This window comes from Chelonoidis abingdonii, chromosome 8 (genome assembly GCF_003597395.2).
Source record: "Chelonoidis abingdonii isolate Lonesome George chromosome 8, CheloAbing_2.0, whole genome shotgun sequence".
Classification (NCBI taxonomy): Eukaryota; Metazoa; Chordata; order Testudines; family Testudinidae; genus Chelonoidis; species Chelonoidis abingdonii.
Window position 1 is genome coordinate 19833743 of NC_133776.1, and position 18571 is coordinate 19852313.

The following is an 18571-nucleotide window of genomic DNA, read 5'->3' on the forward strand; positions in this document are numbered from 1 at the left end:
AAATATGAAGAAACAGTCTGATTTAAAAGATAGCCCGATTAAACCAGTCCAACCAATCCACATACATGTAAATACAACCCAAAGCTCCTCATAGCCGAATTGCTGGGGGTTCCTTTGTACTCACAGATGTGTAGGAGACACTTGGAGATAAGATGCAGTTAGGAGGAAGCTTGTTAACTCACAGCCGAGAAAACAACAAAAGACACAGCCATCCACATCTATTCGTACAACCCAAAGCTCCTCATAGCCGAATTGCTTTGGGGGTTCCTTTGTACTCACAGACTTTTGGTATAATATTTGAAATAAGAAGGAGTTAGGAGGAAACCTTGTTTACTCACAGCCGAGAAAACAAAAAAGACCCCGAGTATCCAAATTCCCGCCCCTGACTTTAAACAATCCAGTTCTCTGATTGGTCCTCTGGTCAGGTGTTTGGTTACCCTTTCCAGGTAAAAGAAACTTAACCCTTACCTTACCTATCTATTTATGACAAGTGTCAGACCCAATATTGTTCTAACTGGACTCTTGCCATTCATTTCATGGGCCAGATTTCTAAATTTTGCCTACAGGTGTAAAATTGGCTAATCAGACTGGTACCTAACTCCCATTGAAATCGATGAAAGATGCCTAACTTGCTTAGGCGCTTTTGAAAATACCACTAGGTGACTATCTGCACCTTTAGACAGATACCTTTGCAGATATGGCCCGAAGTGCTTGGAATGTATGTTATTCTTATTCTTTCTTATTCTTTGAGGTCAATGCAGTTACACACGCATAGAGTAAAAGTAGAGTATGGCTTATTATAGTGAGGAAAAACAATAAGCTCAACTTCTAAATTAATGCAAGAACATGGAAATTCTTAGATGCTAATGTTCTCCCTCACCAACTTAATTCTTGATGATTGTATTTTAGGAAGCTGCTCCCAGAAACTGGCACAAAAGTTTTTGCGCTATTATTTAGAAATGCACTTCAAATGGAAGTGGACTGCCAGGCAAATGAGGTTGAAAAAATGTATGCACACACAGGACATTTACTCTTGGCTTCAGTTCCGGCATCCGTTATAGCTTCTTTGAAATAAGAACTGAACAAAAAACAATACAAACTACTAATCATTGAATGTAGAGCTTGTCGTGGAAAAGACCACCACTCTATTGAATATGAATCAGACAGCCTGAGGCCACCTTTATTGTTATAACAAGAATACAGGGTGTACACAGGGAGAGATGGCGTAGTCTTATGCAAAAGATAGGCCGCTCTCCCCCTTACAAATTTCATCAAGCTTATAAAGGTTAAAACTGCAAAACATCATATTGGTTACATAAATTATTTGCCTTTTTGGGGAATTAATATTGCAAATCAGCAGGTTATTTACTGTAAGTTCAGCTTGGGGTATTTCCAGTTACAATTATGCTGACTGTCTTATGACCCCTTGATACATATTGCAAAAGTCATTAAAATATTGCTTATCAGCAAGCTAGTCAAACATATTTCACATGTTCTGGCAGTGATTGAGCTGGTTATTTTGATAACCCCTCCTTGGAGTTTCCCTTAAGCAAGCATTATTCATTATAAATACTGCATAAGGCAAAGCTGGCACTCGAGGGGGGGGTTCCCCCCCTCCAGTTCCCCCCCCAGTTTCCCCCCCCAGTTCCTCTTTTGTCCCCCCCCAGTTCCTCTTTCCCCCCCCCAGTTCCTCTTTTGTCAGTGTTCCATACCCCATTTTCTTATACTTAGTTTCTTTACACCTAGTGCCTGACATGTTTGCTAAGCAAGTCTATTTGAGAACTAAAACCACGGCTTTTACTTAACAATTATTTGGCCTTATTATGCTTAGGTAAAGTCTAGGGCCTGGATATGTGGATCTATAAACTAATAAAGCCAAAGCATTGTTTGTTACAATATTATATTCTGTTAGAATCACAGATGCTCGTATCAATGGCAGGGACTGGCACCAACGTACTGTTTGTATACCATTTCAACCAGTACCCCGATACCGCGTCCATGACAGTGACAGCAACCTTTATAGCAAAAAACTAGGCCCTATATGGAGGATTACAAGGCTTCCTACAAAAAGGATGGGGGTTTATAGGCCCTCACAAGCTTGAAACAGTTTTGAAGATTGTCGTGTAATTCCCCCCACCTCATTTGGAGAACAAAATATTCCACTGAGTTTTCTGAGATTCTTACAGGACTAGGTCCAAACATGGTTCAAATTATGTCTTGGAGAGAATTATTAGAAACTAATGGAAATGTTTGAAATAAATCATAAAGCTAAATTTATCTTAATGGAATAGCCAGTTTAACCAATTGCTCTTTACTTTCTTACACTGTAGGTGTGGCCAGGACTGACTGTGTTCCCTGACTACACCAACCCAGAATGTACCAACTGGTGGACAGAAGAATGTGAGCTCTTTTACGATCAAGTGAAGTATGATGGGATTTGGATTGTAAGTCATTCATCTTTTTTTTTTTTTTTTTTTAATATGAAGCTAGTGAGAGTTTAGGATGAAACATCTTTTCAATCTCATCTCTTTGTACTGTAGGGATGTTTCTTATTAAAAACTAAAAATCAAAATACTACTTATTTCCTAATCTTTTAGCTGGAGAGCAAAACACATTGGGTGAAATCCTGGCCTCACTGATGCCACTGGACTTGGATGGGGCCAGGATTTCATCCAATGTATTTAGTCTATTTATATTTACGGATGTTGTTGCAGTGCATCTAAAGTAACTTGATTTAGCTCACAACTGTGTAAATGGGAGAGGAAGCTTCAATGTCTGCAAACAACAACAACAATAACAAAAAACCCAACCTGGCAAAAAGTATTAAAATAATAAAGGAAGGAGAGTGAATGAGATTTCTTGCCCTTTTTAATAATTCTTCCAAACTGCTGTTATGAGTGTTACAATGCTAACAATATATTCACCTCTAGTGAAAAATGTGGTAGCTGGTGAAAAACAACTTTTAACTGACCAAACTTGTTTTTTATACTCTCTCAGTCTAGGAATGAGCAAATCAAGGTTTACTGAAGCAAATGGGAATCTTTCCATTGACTTCAATGCGCCTAGGTTTATTAGGCACCAGTTTAGCTACAGCAAAATTCTCTAACACACACACCCTGATCCAGCAAAGCACTTCAGCATGTGTTAACTTCAAGTTTGTAAATACTCCAACTGAAGTGGGACCCAGCCTCCAAACTTTGGCTCCAAAATAAACCCTCACTTCATTTGAACATTCAGAAATAATATTTGTTTAATCTTTCTTTCATTATTTCACATTCCTGCATCCTGTTTTCTGGGCAGGAGTGCAAACGCAAGTTACTATTAGTTATATTGCAGCATCCCAAATTATGCTAGGTACTTAGAGGAGCTTACAGTCTCATTTCCTGCATGACCCAATGAAAGGGCAAAAGGAAGTGAAAAGCAATCAAGCTGTTAACCTGTCGGTGGGTGTAGTATAGAATAGCAATGCTAGTCAATCCACTGTTTAGAGAGGAAAATCCTTTTATCCATATTTGTTACTTTCAGCCACAGGGATTACTGGAAAGTGGGTTCTTATAAAAACATTAAGCAACAATTTTAATCGTTCTCTTCCTTGCCCATAACAAGCTAGTACACTTCGGAGAAAAGAGTCTAAGACATATTGCAATTATGACTAATCTCCCTTCTGATTTCAAATTAGAATGGTTAATCAATATTTTCTAAATCAACAAATGCTATTTCAATTTTCTTCAAATCATTTTTTAGCCAAATTTCTACCTGGCAAATGATATAGTTGTTCAAACTGGAATAGTTATTTGTGGAGATTCACTGAGAGTTAAGTTTCAGAGTAGTAGCCGTGTTAGTCTGTATCCGCAAAAAGAACAAGAGTACTTGTGGCACCGTAGAGACTAACAATTTGTTAGTCTCTAAGGTGCCACTGAGAGTTAACACACTGCCAAGCTTATTAACCATTGACAAAGCCCATAGCTAGTATGTCGGGATAATTGCCTATATAAACCATTGGCAAATTCTGGAAACCTATTTATATCATGATTAATTGGACAATGTGAAGCTGTCCTGCACTGGTACTGAAGGACTAAAATTCACACATGCCAAATCCAGATAGGTCAGGGGGTTTCAGCTCGGTCCTTCTGCAGTCACTATTTCAGATTAGGAGTGGCAAAAGTAGCAGAGAACCCTGGTGCTCCCTCTGGAGAGGTTCGTCCGCCACAGAATCCATGCAAGTTTAGGTCCAGCTTTCCCCTCTCTGCTCTGTTAGGTAGCCGAATAAAACCATGGGTTCCCAGCCTGCAATGTTGCAAGTAGAATGTTTCTTTTATGCACTGAGCAGTCCCAGTACAAAAGCTGGCGGAGTCAAGTTCTACTCAAAATGAGAAAGGGTCAGTTGAATTTTGAAATTTGCCCTGCTTGAGCTATGCTGTGAGGTATGCATAAACTTCTGCCTAAGATTGTTACTCTATGATACTATATTAAAAATGAGCAAAAACCTCTTCTGATTGTACAGGAGTGCTTAAACGAGGGCAAACCAAGCGTTTGACAGAGGGTGCAGTGTGTGTGTGTGTGGAGGATCTGATTCTCATTATCCAGTGTTATGTTTATAGTCTCTCTGCTAAGTAGTAGCAGTTGTTGGGACATTGTAGACCAGTCCTCTGATGGAGCAGAAATCTATGAATCTGCTATTTTCTTAGAGTAAGTGGTTTATTTAACATCATATACCCACCCGTCCTTGAACAAAAATGTCCAGAAAGGGCACACAAATGCTGCCTCTTTTAGCTCAAATTCAGTTCCTGGTTCTGAGGAAGCAACTCTGCCGCAAGAAGTGACTCTATAGCAATTAAGTCAGACATCAAACTTGCATGTGCTTGTAGTAAGTGCTCCCCACCCCACCCCCAAGAAACAACATCACAAATACTTACAACTTCACAGCATTTCTTCAAAGACTGCACACGAGGTACTCAGCACATAAAGTCAAAACAAAGCAAAACAAACCACTCCCCCCAACAAAACAAAAACAAGAACAAAAAAATAAATAAAACCCTTGTTAGACTATGTATAACAGCACCATCTTCTGGTGACTACCACCATAATTCATTTTTAGTAAGCAGAAGGTTAATATGGTGGCAAATTATTTCCAATATAAATTGGTCTATAATGCTTTATGCTCCTTTAGTGTTGTGGAACCAGTTCCCAGTGATTCAGTGTCTGTAAAATCTTTGCATTCTGCAATCCCTTGAAACAAAGAGATGTTGTTTTTGAGTAATTGATGAAAAAGAGACACTTTTTAATAATATACTTTTAAGTGTATGTGTGAAGGTATTTAAAGTCTCGCTTTTAAGATTCCTTTACATTTCCAGAAAGCAGTGATGTGATTCAGGCCTTATAGGTTTACAAAATTGAGCCCTTTTCTTTGAATACATCCAGCGGTAAGAAAATAAATGGAAGACGGATGGGCTCAATCAATAAAGCCTCAGAAAATTGACCTATTCTTTTTTCAAGAGAAAGTACAAATGTAAAGGGAATTAACCTGCGCACACTGCTATTTAATGATCCACAGAAACCTTTCCTTAATATACAGCAACATGCTAATATTTGATTTGGCTACAACTTGTGTAACTCCAGTTAATGTCATAGAATAAGATAAAATTATACATGGCCTGATTTTTGATCTCACAAGCACTCATTTCACACTGGGGTTACTTTTGACTTTTAGGTTCATTGCCTTGTATTTATACCAGGATACGTGATATCAGAGACAGGCCCGCTATCTTTTGTATGTTGCAAAACAGTTGGGTTTGTAGAAAAGATTGATGTGCTTTGATTCTGAATACTACTACATGAAAAAAACAACAACAATTCTTTATGAATGTCTTTAGTTCATATCTCTTAGGTAAATTTGTGCCCAATTCTTTCAAATGTCTAGTGAGAGACTGTGCATTATGAAGTGTCATTCTGGGACTGAATCTGTCACAGCTTAAAGTGAAATATAATATATACATACCATTTATACCAGTGTTTTTTAGCCTGTGGTCTGCAGACCCAAGGGCTCCGCAGACTAAGATTTTCAAAGAGGCCCTAACTTGCATCTGAAATTTTGCAGGTGTCCGTAAGTTAAAAAAAAAGATTGAAACGCACTGTTTTGTACTGATCATAGGTGCAGTCCTGCAAATAAACAGCTGAGTACATTTGCACAAGATACTGTGAGAGGACTCACATGAATAAGTCTCTGCAGCATCAGGATCTATATTATTATGTGGATAAATGCGTATAATATTCTATTTATACTATCTATATGTTAGGTAGTGAGACTTTAGTTAAACTTTTTTTTTTTTTCCTTTCCTAAATGATTTGATGAATAAAATATAAGGATTTCATTAGGGAAAGATATTTAAGCAAATCCTATCATAATCTACATCTTTTTCCCCCCCAGGACATGAATGAAATATCCAGCTTTATAAGAGGTTCAATACTTGGCTGTCAGCAAAACAACTTAAACTATCCTCCTTTCACTCCCAGTAAGTCTATATATAGTCTTTAATCAGATGGCAAAAATCCAAGTGTGTGTGAGATACAAGTAATCAGTTATAATGAGATGAGGGAAATTTTTACCACTTTTAAATGTTTTATGTTCTAAACATTCCTAATGACAGAAAAGATGAGTATATAGTATGTTATCCTCAGTAGCTTAGGTACTATTTCCAGAACTCCTGAAGGCAAATGTCTTTTTTCCAGTAAAATGCTTCATCATTCTTCAAATTATTAGCTGCATTTGCTAAAGTAAATGTTGCTATTGCTTTAATTAAGTCAGGCAATAGTATTGATTTTCCTTTATCATTAATAGCTTTAGGCCCGTAAGCATAACTAAACTGGAATTCTAATGTTTTATCAAGCAATAACTTATGTAACCCTGTCGCAGTATCTTGCCAGATCCAATAGTCCAATAATTAAGGGTGAAGTTGTGCAATCTTTCCACATGCTTGTGAGCGATTGCTCACAGGAGTAGTCCCATTGGCATCAGTGCATCTGCTAGTACAAAGAAGTGGTCAGCAAGGTGATGAAGGGCAGCACAATCTAGTACTTAATGCAGAATTTTAGATTCCATTGAAAGTAAAAAAAATCTGTTTATTTTTTTCTGATCACGCAGGCTCTAATGAAGAGTGGAAAGATTTTGCTCTGTCTTAGAAATACAGTTCTAACCTGTGTGGGCATTTTTCCAGTGCAGTATTTAGGAGGTGGGGAAAATGGGAAAGAAACAAGGAGCAGGGAATGTCTGTACAGAGCTGATTGGCACTTTGCACTTCACTCTAGCTGAAGCAAGGGGCAGGGCATGGCTGTGCTGCTCTGTGAGCAAGGCCTAGTCTACACTGGGGGTAGGGGGGAGTGTTGATCTAAGATATGCGACTTCAGCTACGAGAATAGCATAGCTGAAGTTGAGGTATCTTAGATTGACTTACCTTGTGACCTCATGGCACGGGATTGACAGCCACCACTCCCTTGTTGACTCCACTTCCACCTCTTGCCCTGGTGGAGTTCCAGAGTTGACAGGGAGCACGTTCGGGGATTGATGTATCGCGTCTAGGCGAGATGCGGTACATCAATCCCCGATAGATCGATCCAGCAGGTAGTGTAGACGTACCCCAAGGCAGGACCCAGACTGAATCTCTTGAGAGCTTACTTCTCCCTCTGTACTGAGGAGGCCACACACCTGTGCTGGAGAAGGAGAAGCAGCATAGCAGAGGATCTTCTCCTCTTAGCAAGATTTAGGAAAGCAAATAACCCGTGTAGGGAAATAAGGAAGCTCCTTATGCCTCCTTACTCCCCTACACAGGAATGCAATCCAGGTGACAGCTAAGCCCATACTGAGCTACAGTTCTGCAAAATAAAGCAAGATTTAGTAAGAGAAGTGCTGGAAGGCAATGGCTCCAAAGAGAGGTGGTGGTTACTATTTAATAGCACTTACAGAAATATGATAAAATATTTAATAATTGTATGTCCCGGACAAACTTAATCAGATTATATATCAGGGGTCAGCAACCTTTCAGAAGTGGTATGCCGAATCTTCATTTATACATTCTAATTTAAGGCTTTGCCTGCTGGTAATACATTTTAACGTTTTTCAGAAAGTCTCTCTGTAAGTTTATAATATAGAACCAAACTACTGTTATATGTAAAGTAAACAAGGTTTTTCAAAATGTTTCAGAAGCTTTATTTAAAATGCAGATCTTACCAGATTAGTGAGATACTTGCCCTTGGTTTTCCTTGTGGAGTTTTCCAATGTCTGGAACATATTTGGATACTTTACGCTGCACACAGGCTTCTGAGTGATCAGTTGTTAACTGCTCCAAGAGGGACAGAGGACAGATTTCAAGTGTGATAATACCTGTTCACACAGGTATGTGGATCCAAATGCTGAAAGCATTGCAAATGCAATTTTCTTCAAACAGTTAAATTTCACTGGCTGGGACGTCCAGCAGGTCAGAATAGAGGCCCCATGATCTCTCTTGGTAGCTTCAAGTGCGCGTCGCAGATCTACAAACTTTGATTCTGAGCTTTTTAACTGAATGAGCTGGATTTCGAAATCTTCAACACCCATCCACTGAAATACAGACAAATCCAAGTCGCTTTCATTGAACTTTTCAGGTTTAATTAGAAAAGAAATTATTAGGCCAAATCGCTGGAAATCTTGAAATCTGTCAGAAAATTCTGATTCCAGTTCATGCATGTACTTTCCAGTCTCATCGACATTGACAGTGCAATGTGTCAATAGCTCTTTTATGAGTTGGAAGTAGCGGAAAGAACTGGAAAAAAACTGCTAGTTTCACAACAAATGCTTTCCAGGCTTCATAAAGATCCAGAACTGTTTGCCCTGCACCCTGGATGGTGTGTATTTGGTTGTCATGGTAATAGAATCTTGTGTTGCTATGGCAACTGAATTAGATTATTAGGAGATAGCCCAGCCAGTTTTGGGTGGCTGTTGGTTAGTTCTGTGTGTGGCAATAAATGGCTGTTTCAAGGTTTACAGCTCTCTGTGTTTCCAGTGATTTCTTCCTAAAACTGGTGCCTCCAGGGATATAACACTGGAGACAGAGGTTGAGTTTGTTTAGGTGAGTGGTGATATCAGTTAGAAACATGAGCTTACGCAGCCATTTGTCATCATCCAGTTCAGGGTAGTTTTGTTCTTTTTCCAACAAAAATTTTACAAAGTGCACCAAAACCTTGCCATGACTTAGCCACCGAATGTTGCTGTGAAGTGGGATGTCGTTATAAGCACTGTCCATCTCTTCTAGCAGTGCTTGAAATTGTCTGTGAGTCAAAGCAGATCGAGCAACAAGGAAATTCACAATTCACACCACAGTATTCATCACATTAAGTTCTGAAATAGAAATTTTAGCACACAGGTTTCCTTGATGGATGATACAGTGAAATTTGACTGTTGGATGGCCAGTTTGATCTTCAAGTAACTTTATAAATCCCTTCTGTTTTCCGACCATGGCAGGAGCACCATCTGTTCTCAGATAAAACACAAAATATTTTTCTGATGTCATCTCCCCGTAATTCAAAATGGTTTACAAATTTTCCCCCTTGTTGTGCCATGCAGGGGTTTTAGGCAACAAAGTTCCCCTTGGATTTCACCGGAAGCACAATATCTTGCAACAACTGCCAAACGTGGAACGTCATTTATATTCACACTCTCAGCAACTGCAACACTAAACACTGCTGTGTCTTTCAATGCAGTCATCTGCTTTTCTTTAATGTTTTCTGCCATTTCACTTATGCATCTCTCAACTGTTCTGGCAGAGATGGGCAGTTCTTTTATTCCAGATATGATTGTATCTTTATTTGGCAAATCATTGAACAAAATCTCCAAACTGCTGAGAAAAACTTCTTTTATATATTCCCCGTCTGTAAATGGCTTTCTCTTTTTTTGCAACGCACTGTGCAATCTTGTAACTTCCTTCTGTAGCTTGATTTTTACTTACATTTAACCTTTTCAAAACACTGCTTTGCTTCTCATAGGCTGCTACTGCCTTTTTGATTGATTCAGTCTTGTCTGCTTCATCAAGAGAGGTTTTTTCATGCTTCATTTCAATATGTCGTTGAACACTTGATGTGCAACAAACACTTTCATAACAGAAAGCACAAATAACACAGTCCTTCTCTTCAATAAATCCAGATATGTCCAAGCAGGCTGAAAGATTGGACATCTAGCTTCGCTTTCTTAGGAGCTGCCATTTTGTCAAACATTCCCTTCAACTCTCAGTGGGAAAAAAAAAGGCGATAGAAGGCAGGCACAAGGTCAAATGCAGTGTGGTCTGATATAAGCAATTTTAAGATGGGGGGGCTGAGCTGCACCCCCTCTTGCCTCAGGTGCAACCCTCACTGTCCCAGGCTGAGGAGAGTGGGCACAGCGGGGAGGCTGCACAGCAGTGATCCAAGGCCAGGAGCAGAGCCTAGGGTGGCCTGCGGGGACTCCAGGCAGGAAAGCAGGCTGAGCGGGGCTGGAGATCCCGACCCTGGCTGGCAGGAAGTCAGTGGCTGGAACCCCAGATTGACAGCTGAGGTGAGTGGAGTTGGTGGCTAGTAGGGCTGAGCAGGGCCGGAGGCTTGGATCCTCTCTGGCAGGGGGCCTGTGCTGGAACTCCTACCGGAAGCAAGGTGAGTGGGACCGGTGGCGGGACCTCGACTGGCAAGGGACCAGCAGAGGGAACCCCAGAGTGGCGACAGGCTGACTGGCTCAGCCTGCATCATGTACCATCAAAAATTGGCTCACATGCCACTTTTGGTAGGTTGCCGACCCCTGTTATACACTAAATTCCACTCTGATACAAAAGCTGCATTTATAGAAGTATTAAAGGTAATGGGTGAATTGTTCTGAGTTTGCATATTGATTGCCATGAGGTATAGGGAGCTCCAAAGCAGAAAAGTACCACAGTTTAAACACAGATGAATAAAGCCAATGTACCTCAATCTAGCTTAACCTACTGTCATATGATATGATATTGACAATCACCCGTTGTTCATTCTTGAAGCACTTTGGTGAATGTAAATACTAAACAAAAAGTGCCCCTGCATTTTGTTATGTATTAAGATAAAAGATTGCAAATATTCAAAATAAATGCATACTCCAATGTTGTCATATCATTTTCTAAAGGTATTCTCGATGGACTCATGTATTCAAAGACACTTTGCATGGATGCAGTGCAATCTTGGGGAAAACACTATGATGTTCACAGTCTGTATGGATATTCCATGACTCTGTCTACTGATAAGTAAGAACTGCTTTCTAATAATTGTTACATAAAGATACACTAGAGTATGTGGCCTAAAGTTGCAAAAGTGATTAGTGATTTTTAGGTACTCACTTTGAAACTTTTTAAAGGAGTCTGATTTTCAGAGATTGTTAAGCATCTGCCTTCTGTGAATCAGGTCATTCTATGGTTTCTGAAGCTGGGCATCCAACACTGAAGCACCAAAATTCACTAGCCTGTTATAAAAATTTAGGACTATGTGGCCATGTGGACTATGTGGCTTGTAGAATCAGTTAATGGAAGGAAGACCTTGCATTACTATTTAAAGTTCAACTAAAAAAAAAGTCTTAAAATTTGCATTGTCTTTAAAAGTGCTAGTGAACTGCCAACCGTGTTTGAATAATTTTCAAACTTGATGTAATTTCAAGACTATTTATTTCAATCAAGTTTATTTCTGTTAGAAGAGCAAATAAAACCATGGTTCTGGTCCTGGCTAACACAGCCCATGGGACCACTATCCCAGCAGATAAGTGTCTTCACCTCATCCCATTTTGCATCTAAAGTTTCCATCCAGTAAGTCTCACATCTCCTGCATGACAGGTACTGAATTGTGGAGTGTTAGAATAGAGGAGCTCTTTCTGTGCTTTGTTCTTTACTTCTCTAGGCAGTGGGTTTAAAAAAATCATAGGTTCCAACATTTCTTTTCTCCCAAACACTCAAACTGGTAAGTAGTTAACGTGTTGGACCCTCAACAGATCTAAATTGGTGCAGCTGCACTGACGTAAAGCCAGTGTATTCCAATTGAGTATCTGGCCCAAAGTTTAGTGGGCTAAACAGTTTCAGAAAGAGGAGCTCAGCTAAAATACATCTGGCTAATTGGAAATGAAACAACATCCCTGGGCCTTATTATTTTTATGAATTAATGAATTTGAATTGGCAATGTGGAAAACCGATAATCTATCAGAGTTCAAGTACATTTACCATGTGGTATTAATTCCAGTTTCATTTAATTTTCAGAGCTATACAAGCTGTTTTCCCTGGAAAAAGAAGCCTTACTATTTCTAGGTCTACTTTTGCTGGATCAGGCAAATACACAGGACATTGGCTAGGGGATAATGCTGCTACATGGAATGATCTGAAATGGGCGATACCAGGAATGCTGGAATTTAACCTCTTTGGGATACCTTATGTATGTCATAGTTATTTGGGATCACCTTTCAAAGTAACAGCTTAAGAATTAACAATGCAATCTTTTCATATGATTGCTTGCTATCTAATCAAAACCAATATAAATAATGACCCTGTTCTTTAAAACATAAATAGTCATTGGCAGAAGTCCAGAAAAAACAAACAAGAAACTCTCATCCCCCATGTACAACTTTAGACAATTGGCTGGATTATTTATGGGGCTGTTGCTACTGATTTTGATGTCCTCTGAAGTATCAGGTATAGGCCACTCCCATAGCTGGGTTTCTGACTAGATGAAATTATGGTGTGATCGAGTGTACTATGTCCTATGTTTCAAGCTATCTGTCACCCTTTATTATTGTTTTATCTTCAGTGATTAGCTCTACGAGCTGACATTATACAGTGTTTTGTCACTGCATTGGCAATGGGATAGGATTGCTCATTTATAAATGAATGAAATGGCCAAATTCCATCTTCAGGATTTGCATTTCTGTGATTGTACTGTGCTGCCATCTTGCAGACTGCTTAATGTTATTTATTTCTTAATCATTTATTTATGGTAGCCCCCCCGTGTGTTAATGTTTTCCAAACATTCACAAGTGGTGCTCCAAGGAGCTCGTGATCTAAGGACAACAAGATGGAGGTTAGGGAGAAGGAGAATGATAATAGCCAATTTAGATACAACAAGTCAACTTCATTCACTGTAGGCTGACCCATGTGACTACAAATTGCACAGTAAAGCCCTATATGTGCATGTACAAAACAAAAATACTCAAATTAATGTATTTAATACCGTCGTTCCTTTCCCCATCATGCCACTCTCTTCCCTTTTAACTTCCCTCTAGTCCCTTCTGATGCACCTTTCACACTGAAATAGGAAAAGGAAGGTGTTTTTTTTTAAAAAAGGTGGACAAATTTCAGAGGTGATGTGCAAGGTAGAGCCCTTTACACTCAGGTGGGCTCCATCAGAGCTACTTGGAAAAATACTTTGTATTATTGCTACCAGTGTGCAAAAGAATGTAAGGGGTCGTCTACATGGCCCTGCAGTGTGGTACACTGGAGGTGTGAATTGCAGTGCATACTAAAATGTTTCACTGAAAGTGCCCAGTTTGTGTTAACATGGTCCTGTTTGAAATGGGACTTAAGTTTCTGTATTACATTATAACATTTGGCGTATAAACTTAAAATCAATTTTAAAAGAAACTTTGAAAAATATTAGAGCATTTTTTTAAAAAAGGAGATATGCCTGACATTTCCCCCTTCAAATAATAATCTTTGATAATGTCTCTATGTTATTCAGAACAGAAGCCATTTGACAGCTTTGGGTCTGAGTGAAATTAGATCTGAAAGAAGAAAAGTGTCAGGAGGAAATGTGCTGAACACCTCTCTCAGCCTGCCTATTGTGGCAATTAAGGATATGTTGATTATTCACTAGAAATGTTTCCTTTCACTTTGTATATCATCTTTTGTGAGATTGGTAGTATGCCAATTAAAAATGTGTGTACAGGCATATGTGTAGAGATGTAGTATGCTGTATAATACATATAGGGTATATACAGCATTTTGACACACATACTACTTGTGTATAATTTTTTAGATTGGTGCAGATATTTGTGGTTTCTTTGATAATGTCACAGAAGAACTTTGCAGACGATGGATGCAAGTTGGAGCATTTTATCCATTTTGCAGAAATCACAATGCTGAAAATTACGCGGTAGGTTACAAATACTCTTAAAGTTCCTTAAAGATATCCTTACGTTACCAATTTCCTACTACTGTTGTATCAATGAACTTACAAGTAGACTACTAGCACAAAAGAACTGGAACAAATCCACTGTAATGTAATTATTTCTGTTGTCCTTAGTTAATATTTACTCAGTCATTGAAACAACTGCTGTCCTACTGGCATAGAGTAGACATTCTGTCTCCTGCATTCTAATACTCTGTTCAATCAGGTTTTCTGGTCGAAGTGAGCTATATAGTTCACTGCATTGTAGCTGATATTTTACATTCGTAGGCGGTCTTAATGAAATTCTAACTCCAAAAGAGTCATCTCCATTGGAAATAATTGTATGTACTGTGCCAAGTTCACCATTGGCATCAGCAGCTGCAACCTCATTGTGTCACTGTTCATGTGGACTCCAATGGAGTTGCAGCTGCTTATAGTGGATTTGGCCTACAGTGTTTGCCAAAACATGTTTGCTTCTTCATGACAACAATAACAATCCAACCTTTATTTTCAGCCTCAGGATCCAGCTGTATTTGGGGCAGATTCTGTTTTGGTGAGATCATCAAAGAACTACTTGAACATTCGATACACTTTACTGCCCTACCTCTACACCCTTTTTTACAAAGCTCATACACAAGGAGGCACAGTAGTGAGACCACTTCTTCATGAGTAAGTTCACTGATCAAAATATGCATGAACAGTATTTTTTGTGGGAAAGAGGGAATTCGATAGGGCAGAGTTTGATGCTATTGTATACGTCATATTTATACACATTTATAATACAATAGCTTTTTAAAAAGATCAATCATAAATCACATCTGGCTTCCTAAATTATTATAATTTGCTCTAACACCTGCTATGAATGGTATGAAATGTCAGTGGTAAATAAGGAAATGACTTTTTGGCATGCTGCACATTCTAGAAGTTGCATGTCCTAGCTCTTAAACTCTTGAACAAACTATTTCTAAACAGGAAATATATGAAAAATACAATTATAAACTAAATAAGGAAACACAGGAATGTATTTCTGGCATTGTCTGATTTTCTTCATACGGCAATAAAAACAAGCTATAGTGCTATAAATTTCCAGTTATCAGTGTTTTCATTCTTCTGTGTTGATTCCAGGCAATGTAATGTTACCCATGGCAATAATCAAACAAACAAAATAAATTCTGCTACCTTCTCCATCTTTTAGGTTCTATTCAGATGAAGCAACGTGGGCTATTGATCGACAGTTCTTGTGGGGCCCTGGTCTTCTCATCACTCCTGTACTGGACCCAGTATGTTTGTTTATATATTAAAATCTATCTTTGAACTCTTTGTTGAGCGCTGACATTCATATTATTTAGGACTCAATTTTGCCCCTAATCATCACTGTGTATCTCTAAAATTTGTGACAGGTAATACAATGGAGGGCACCCTATTGTCTTTACATTAGACCATTTGTCTGCTTGGATTCTTCTATGCTGCAAAGAATACATCTGACTTCTGGGTGTTCTTCTTGTAGCTGATAGCAGATCTCCAAAAAGGTGTTTTAACCAGAGTGGATAGGTTTACCAACATACACATGTTGACCAGATAATTTCATCAAGTAACCAGTGAACCATGACCTAGCAGAGTGAACATCAGTTATAGCTAAACTAATGCGGAAACACTTACGAATGTGACCATTCACAAGCAGGTAGATAAGAGGGACAGGACATGATACAATTATTTGTCAAGCTGTGTTTCTAAAGTTCACAAGCATCTTCTCTTCATCTCTTTGTAATTTCACTGGAGAACACCAAGATCTTGGATTATTCCTGTTGCAGTGATGACCCTCATTAATTCAAAATTTCCCCTTTGGCCCTCAGTCTCACATATGCAATCACATTTTTCAAGCTCTATCAATATATTTGTTAAATGTACAAAACAAGACATATCTGAAAAGAAATATCTGGAACAAAGTAACACAAAAGGAAATATGTGGAACAAAGTAACACAAAGGGAGATTTGGGGGTAATTGTAAATATCAAATAAGACATGAGTTTGCAACATGACACGATATCAAAATGAGCCAGTGTGATTTTTGGGCTGCATATCACACAGAGTATCATATCATGGAGCAGTGATGTAATAGTTCCTCTATGGTTCTGATGTGACTTTGCTAGGATTATTATATGCATTTATGCGTACCTCCATTCTACTAACAGTTTCACAAGTTCGTGGGATTCAGAGAAAAGCAACATTGATTAGGAGCTAGAAGGACTGATTTATGAAGAAAAGTGAAAAGCAAGAGCTGTGCATAGCTTAGCTAAATAATATGTAAAAGGAACTATGATAATAGTCTACAAACATCTGAAGGTGTAGATACCCCAAAAGAATTGTTTAGTTTGGTACAAGGGGATATGACTAGGAGAAATGGGATTTAAAAAAAAAGGAAGAATTGAGGCTAAATATCAGGAAAAATTTCTGATAGTGACAACTACTGGATTGTGGGACAATCTACAAGGAACATGACAGAAGCCTCATTGCATGACACATTTAAAATGAGACCAGATGGATCAGTAATAAGCCTACTTTAGGGCATAAATCTTCATTGCACATGGATGAACAAGGACATTTTTTTTCTATTCTAACTTCTGTGATACTGGGGGGAAAAGTCTTATACGTTGACCAGACCATTGTAGAGAAAGGTCCTTCTTCATAAACAAAAATCAGAACAAATATAATTGAAATTCTCTTGTCATCTTGAAATTGTCACTTTGGAAATGCTGCTTTACTTGCTCTTTGATTTGTCTTCAAATATGAAAGATGTTTCTTTATTCTCATTTCAGGGTGTGGAAACAGTGACTGCATATATTCCTGATGCAGTATGGTATGACTATGAAACAGTAAGTAAATGCATATAATAATGCTGGGCTGAGTCCATGTCTGTGTGTTCATCTCAACATTGTCCTCTACGGGGTGGGTTGTGATTGTTAGACCTGGTAGAGGAGATAAACATGAAGGAAGCAGAAAGTTGAGAGAGAGATAATTAAGGGAAGGCGGAGGAATAGATAGAGAAAAAAGAGAAGAGAGAGTTTGTAACAAATGTTAAGCAAGGTTTATGTTTCTTCTACATTCTGTATAGTGCTGTTAACACCAACATCAGTAAATAAATAGTAAAATATAATACTTGCAGTCTCTTATGGGCATTCAAACACTGGCATGATATTCTTATTTCTAAAGAAATTAAGTTCACCACTTCTGTGCCAATTCTTCTGCCTGTTGGTTGGAGAAGGAAGGTAAGATTCTACCCAGTGCCTGACACAGGACAGTGTCTTCTTTCAGCCTTCCAAGATGAATTGGCCTTTCTTTGTGTGTTGATCATGCTGGAATCAAAAAGGAAGCATTTTTTGTTTGGTGGTGTAATCTAGGGTGATTTTCTGTGGTAGTAGGCAGATAGTGTCTGAATAGACATTCGTGTATTATAACTGGAAGAACTGGAATGGAAGCTCAGGATGTGAGAAACCGTTCTCTGTAGTGAGTAATGTAAAATATCCATTTTCTCTTCCATTCCCATAAATTAGGGTGGAAGAGTAGTATGGAGAAAACAACAAGCAGAGATGTATCTCCCAGCAGACAAGCTAGGACTTCATCTGAGAGGAGGCTACATTTTTCCTATTCAGCAACCAGCTAATACAACATTGTACAGGTACGTTTTAAAGCTGAGCACTCTGATCACACTACTCTGTACTGTGATTTCAGGAGTGGGCTCAGAATTGTCAGATTTCAAATCATTGGGTGTATCATATGGGAATGTCTGAAGTCAACTGCATCCGACACTCTTTAGTCAGGCTAAAGTCCCACTGTAGCCAGGGGTGCAGGGTCACTACTTCAGTGGTATTTGGATCAGGTCCTGAAGCTCTACAGTCAAACATATGGCCCAGTTTGCTTGTCAGTTTGCACACACGGGGTTAAATTGTAGCTTTGTCACAAGTCCTGAGTAAGAGTCAACGTGCCCAAGGAACACACTAGAAACCAGACTAAGACACAGACTCTTAATCTGGTCTCTGGGTCCCCCTTTGCTCCAGAGAAGTGGGAGTAAGTAGTCTGCACCAGTGTGTCCCTCTCCCTACTAGCCCATATGTGTGATTAGCAGCACTGTGGTGAATACCGTCGTCCATCTCTACTACTGATGAAAGGGATGCTCCCTTGTTGCCCTGTGTGAATACGAAGGATGAGTTTCTCAGGCTGATTATTGCCTGTGGGACAAAGTGTGGATGTTAGACCAAATTCCTTTCTCAGTGTATATCTGGAATAACAGATTGATACCCACGTAATTAAGAGGAAAAAATGGCCTGTTGGGTTTAGTATTTAAACTTTGAGACTGGTAATAGCTGAAAGCATTGACATACTTTCATGATTAATGAAATAATACGATTAC

General features: G+C 38.9%; 1 protein-coding gene across 1 annotated transcript in view; it reads left to right on the top strand.

The window, feature by feature from the left end:
• The window catches only part of SI (sucrase-isomaltase), a 198485-nt gene that overhangs the window by 36136 nt on the left and 143778 nt on the right, over positions 1–18571 (top strand). Inside the window, 9 exon segments of the mRNA XM_075068972.1 lie at positions 2331–2444; positions 6428–6512; positions 11150–11267; positions 12264–12435; positions 14032–14148; positions 14678–14832; positions 15359–15443; positions 16980–17036; positions 17715–17839. Of these exon segments, the coding sequence (XP_074925073.1) occupies positions 2331–2444; positions 6428–6512; positions 11150–11267; positions 12264–12435; positions 14032–14148; positions 14678–14832; positions 15359–15443; positions 16980–17036; positions 17715–17839 (1028 nt within the window).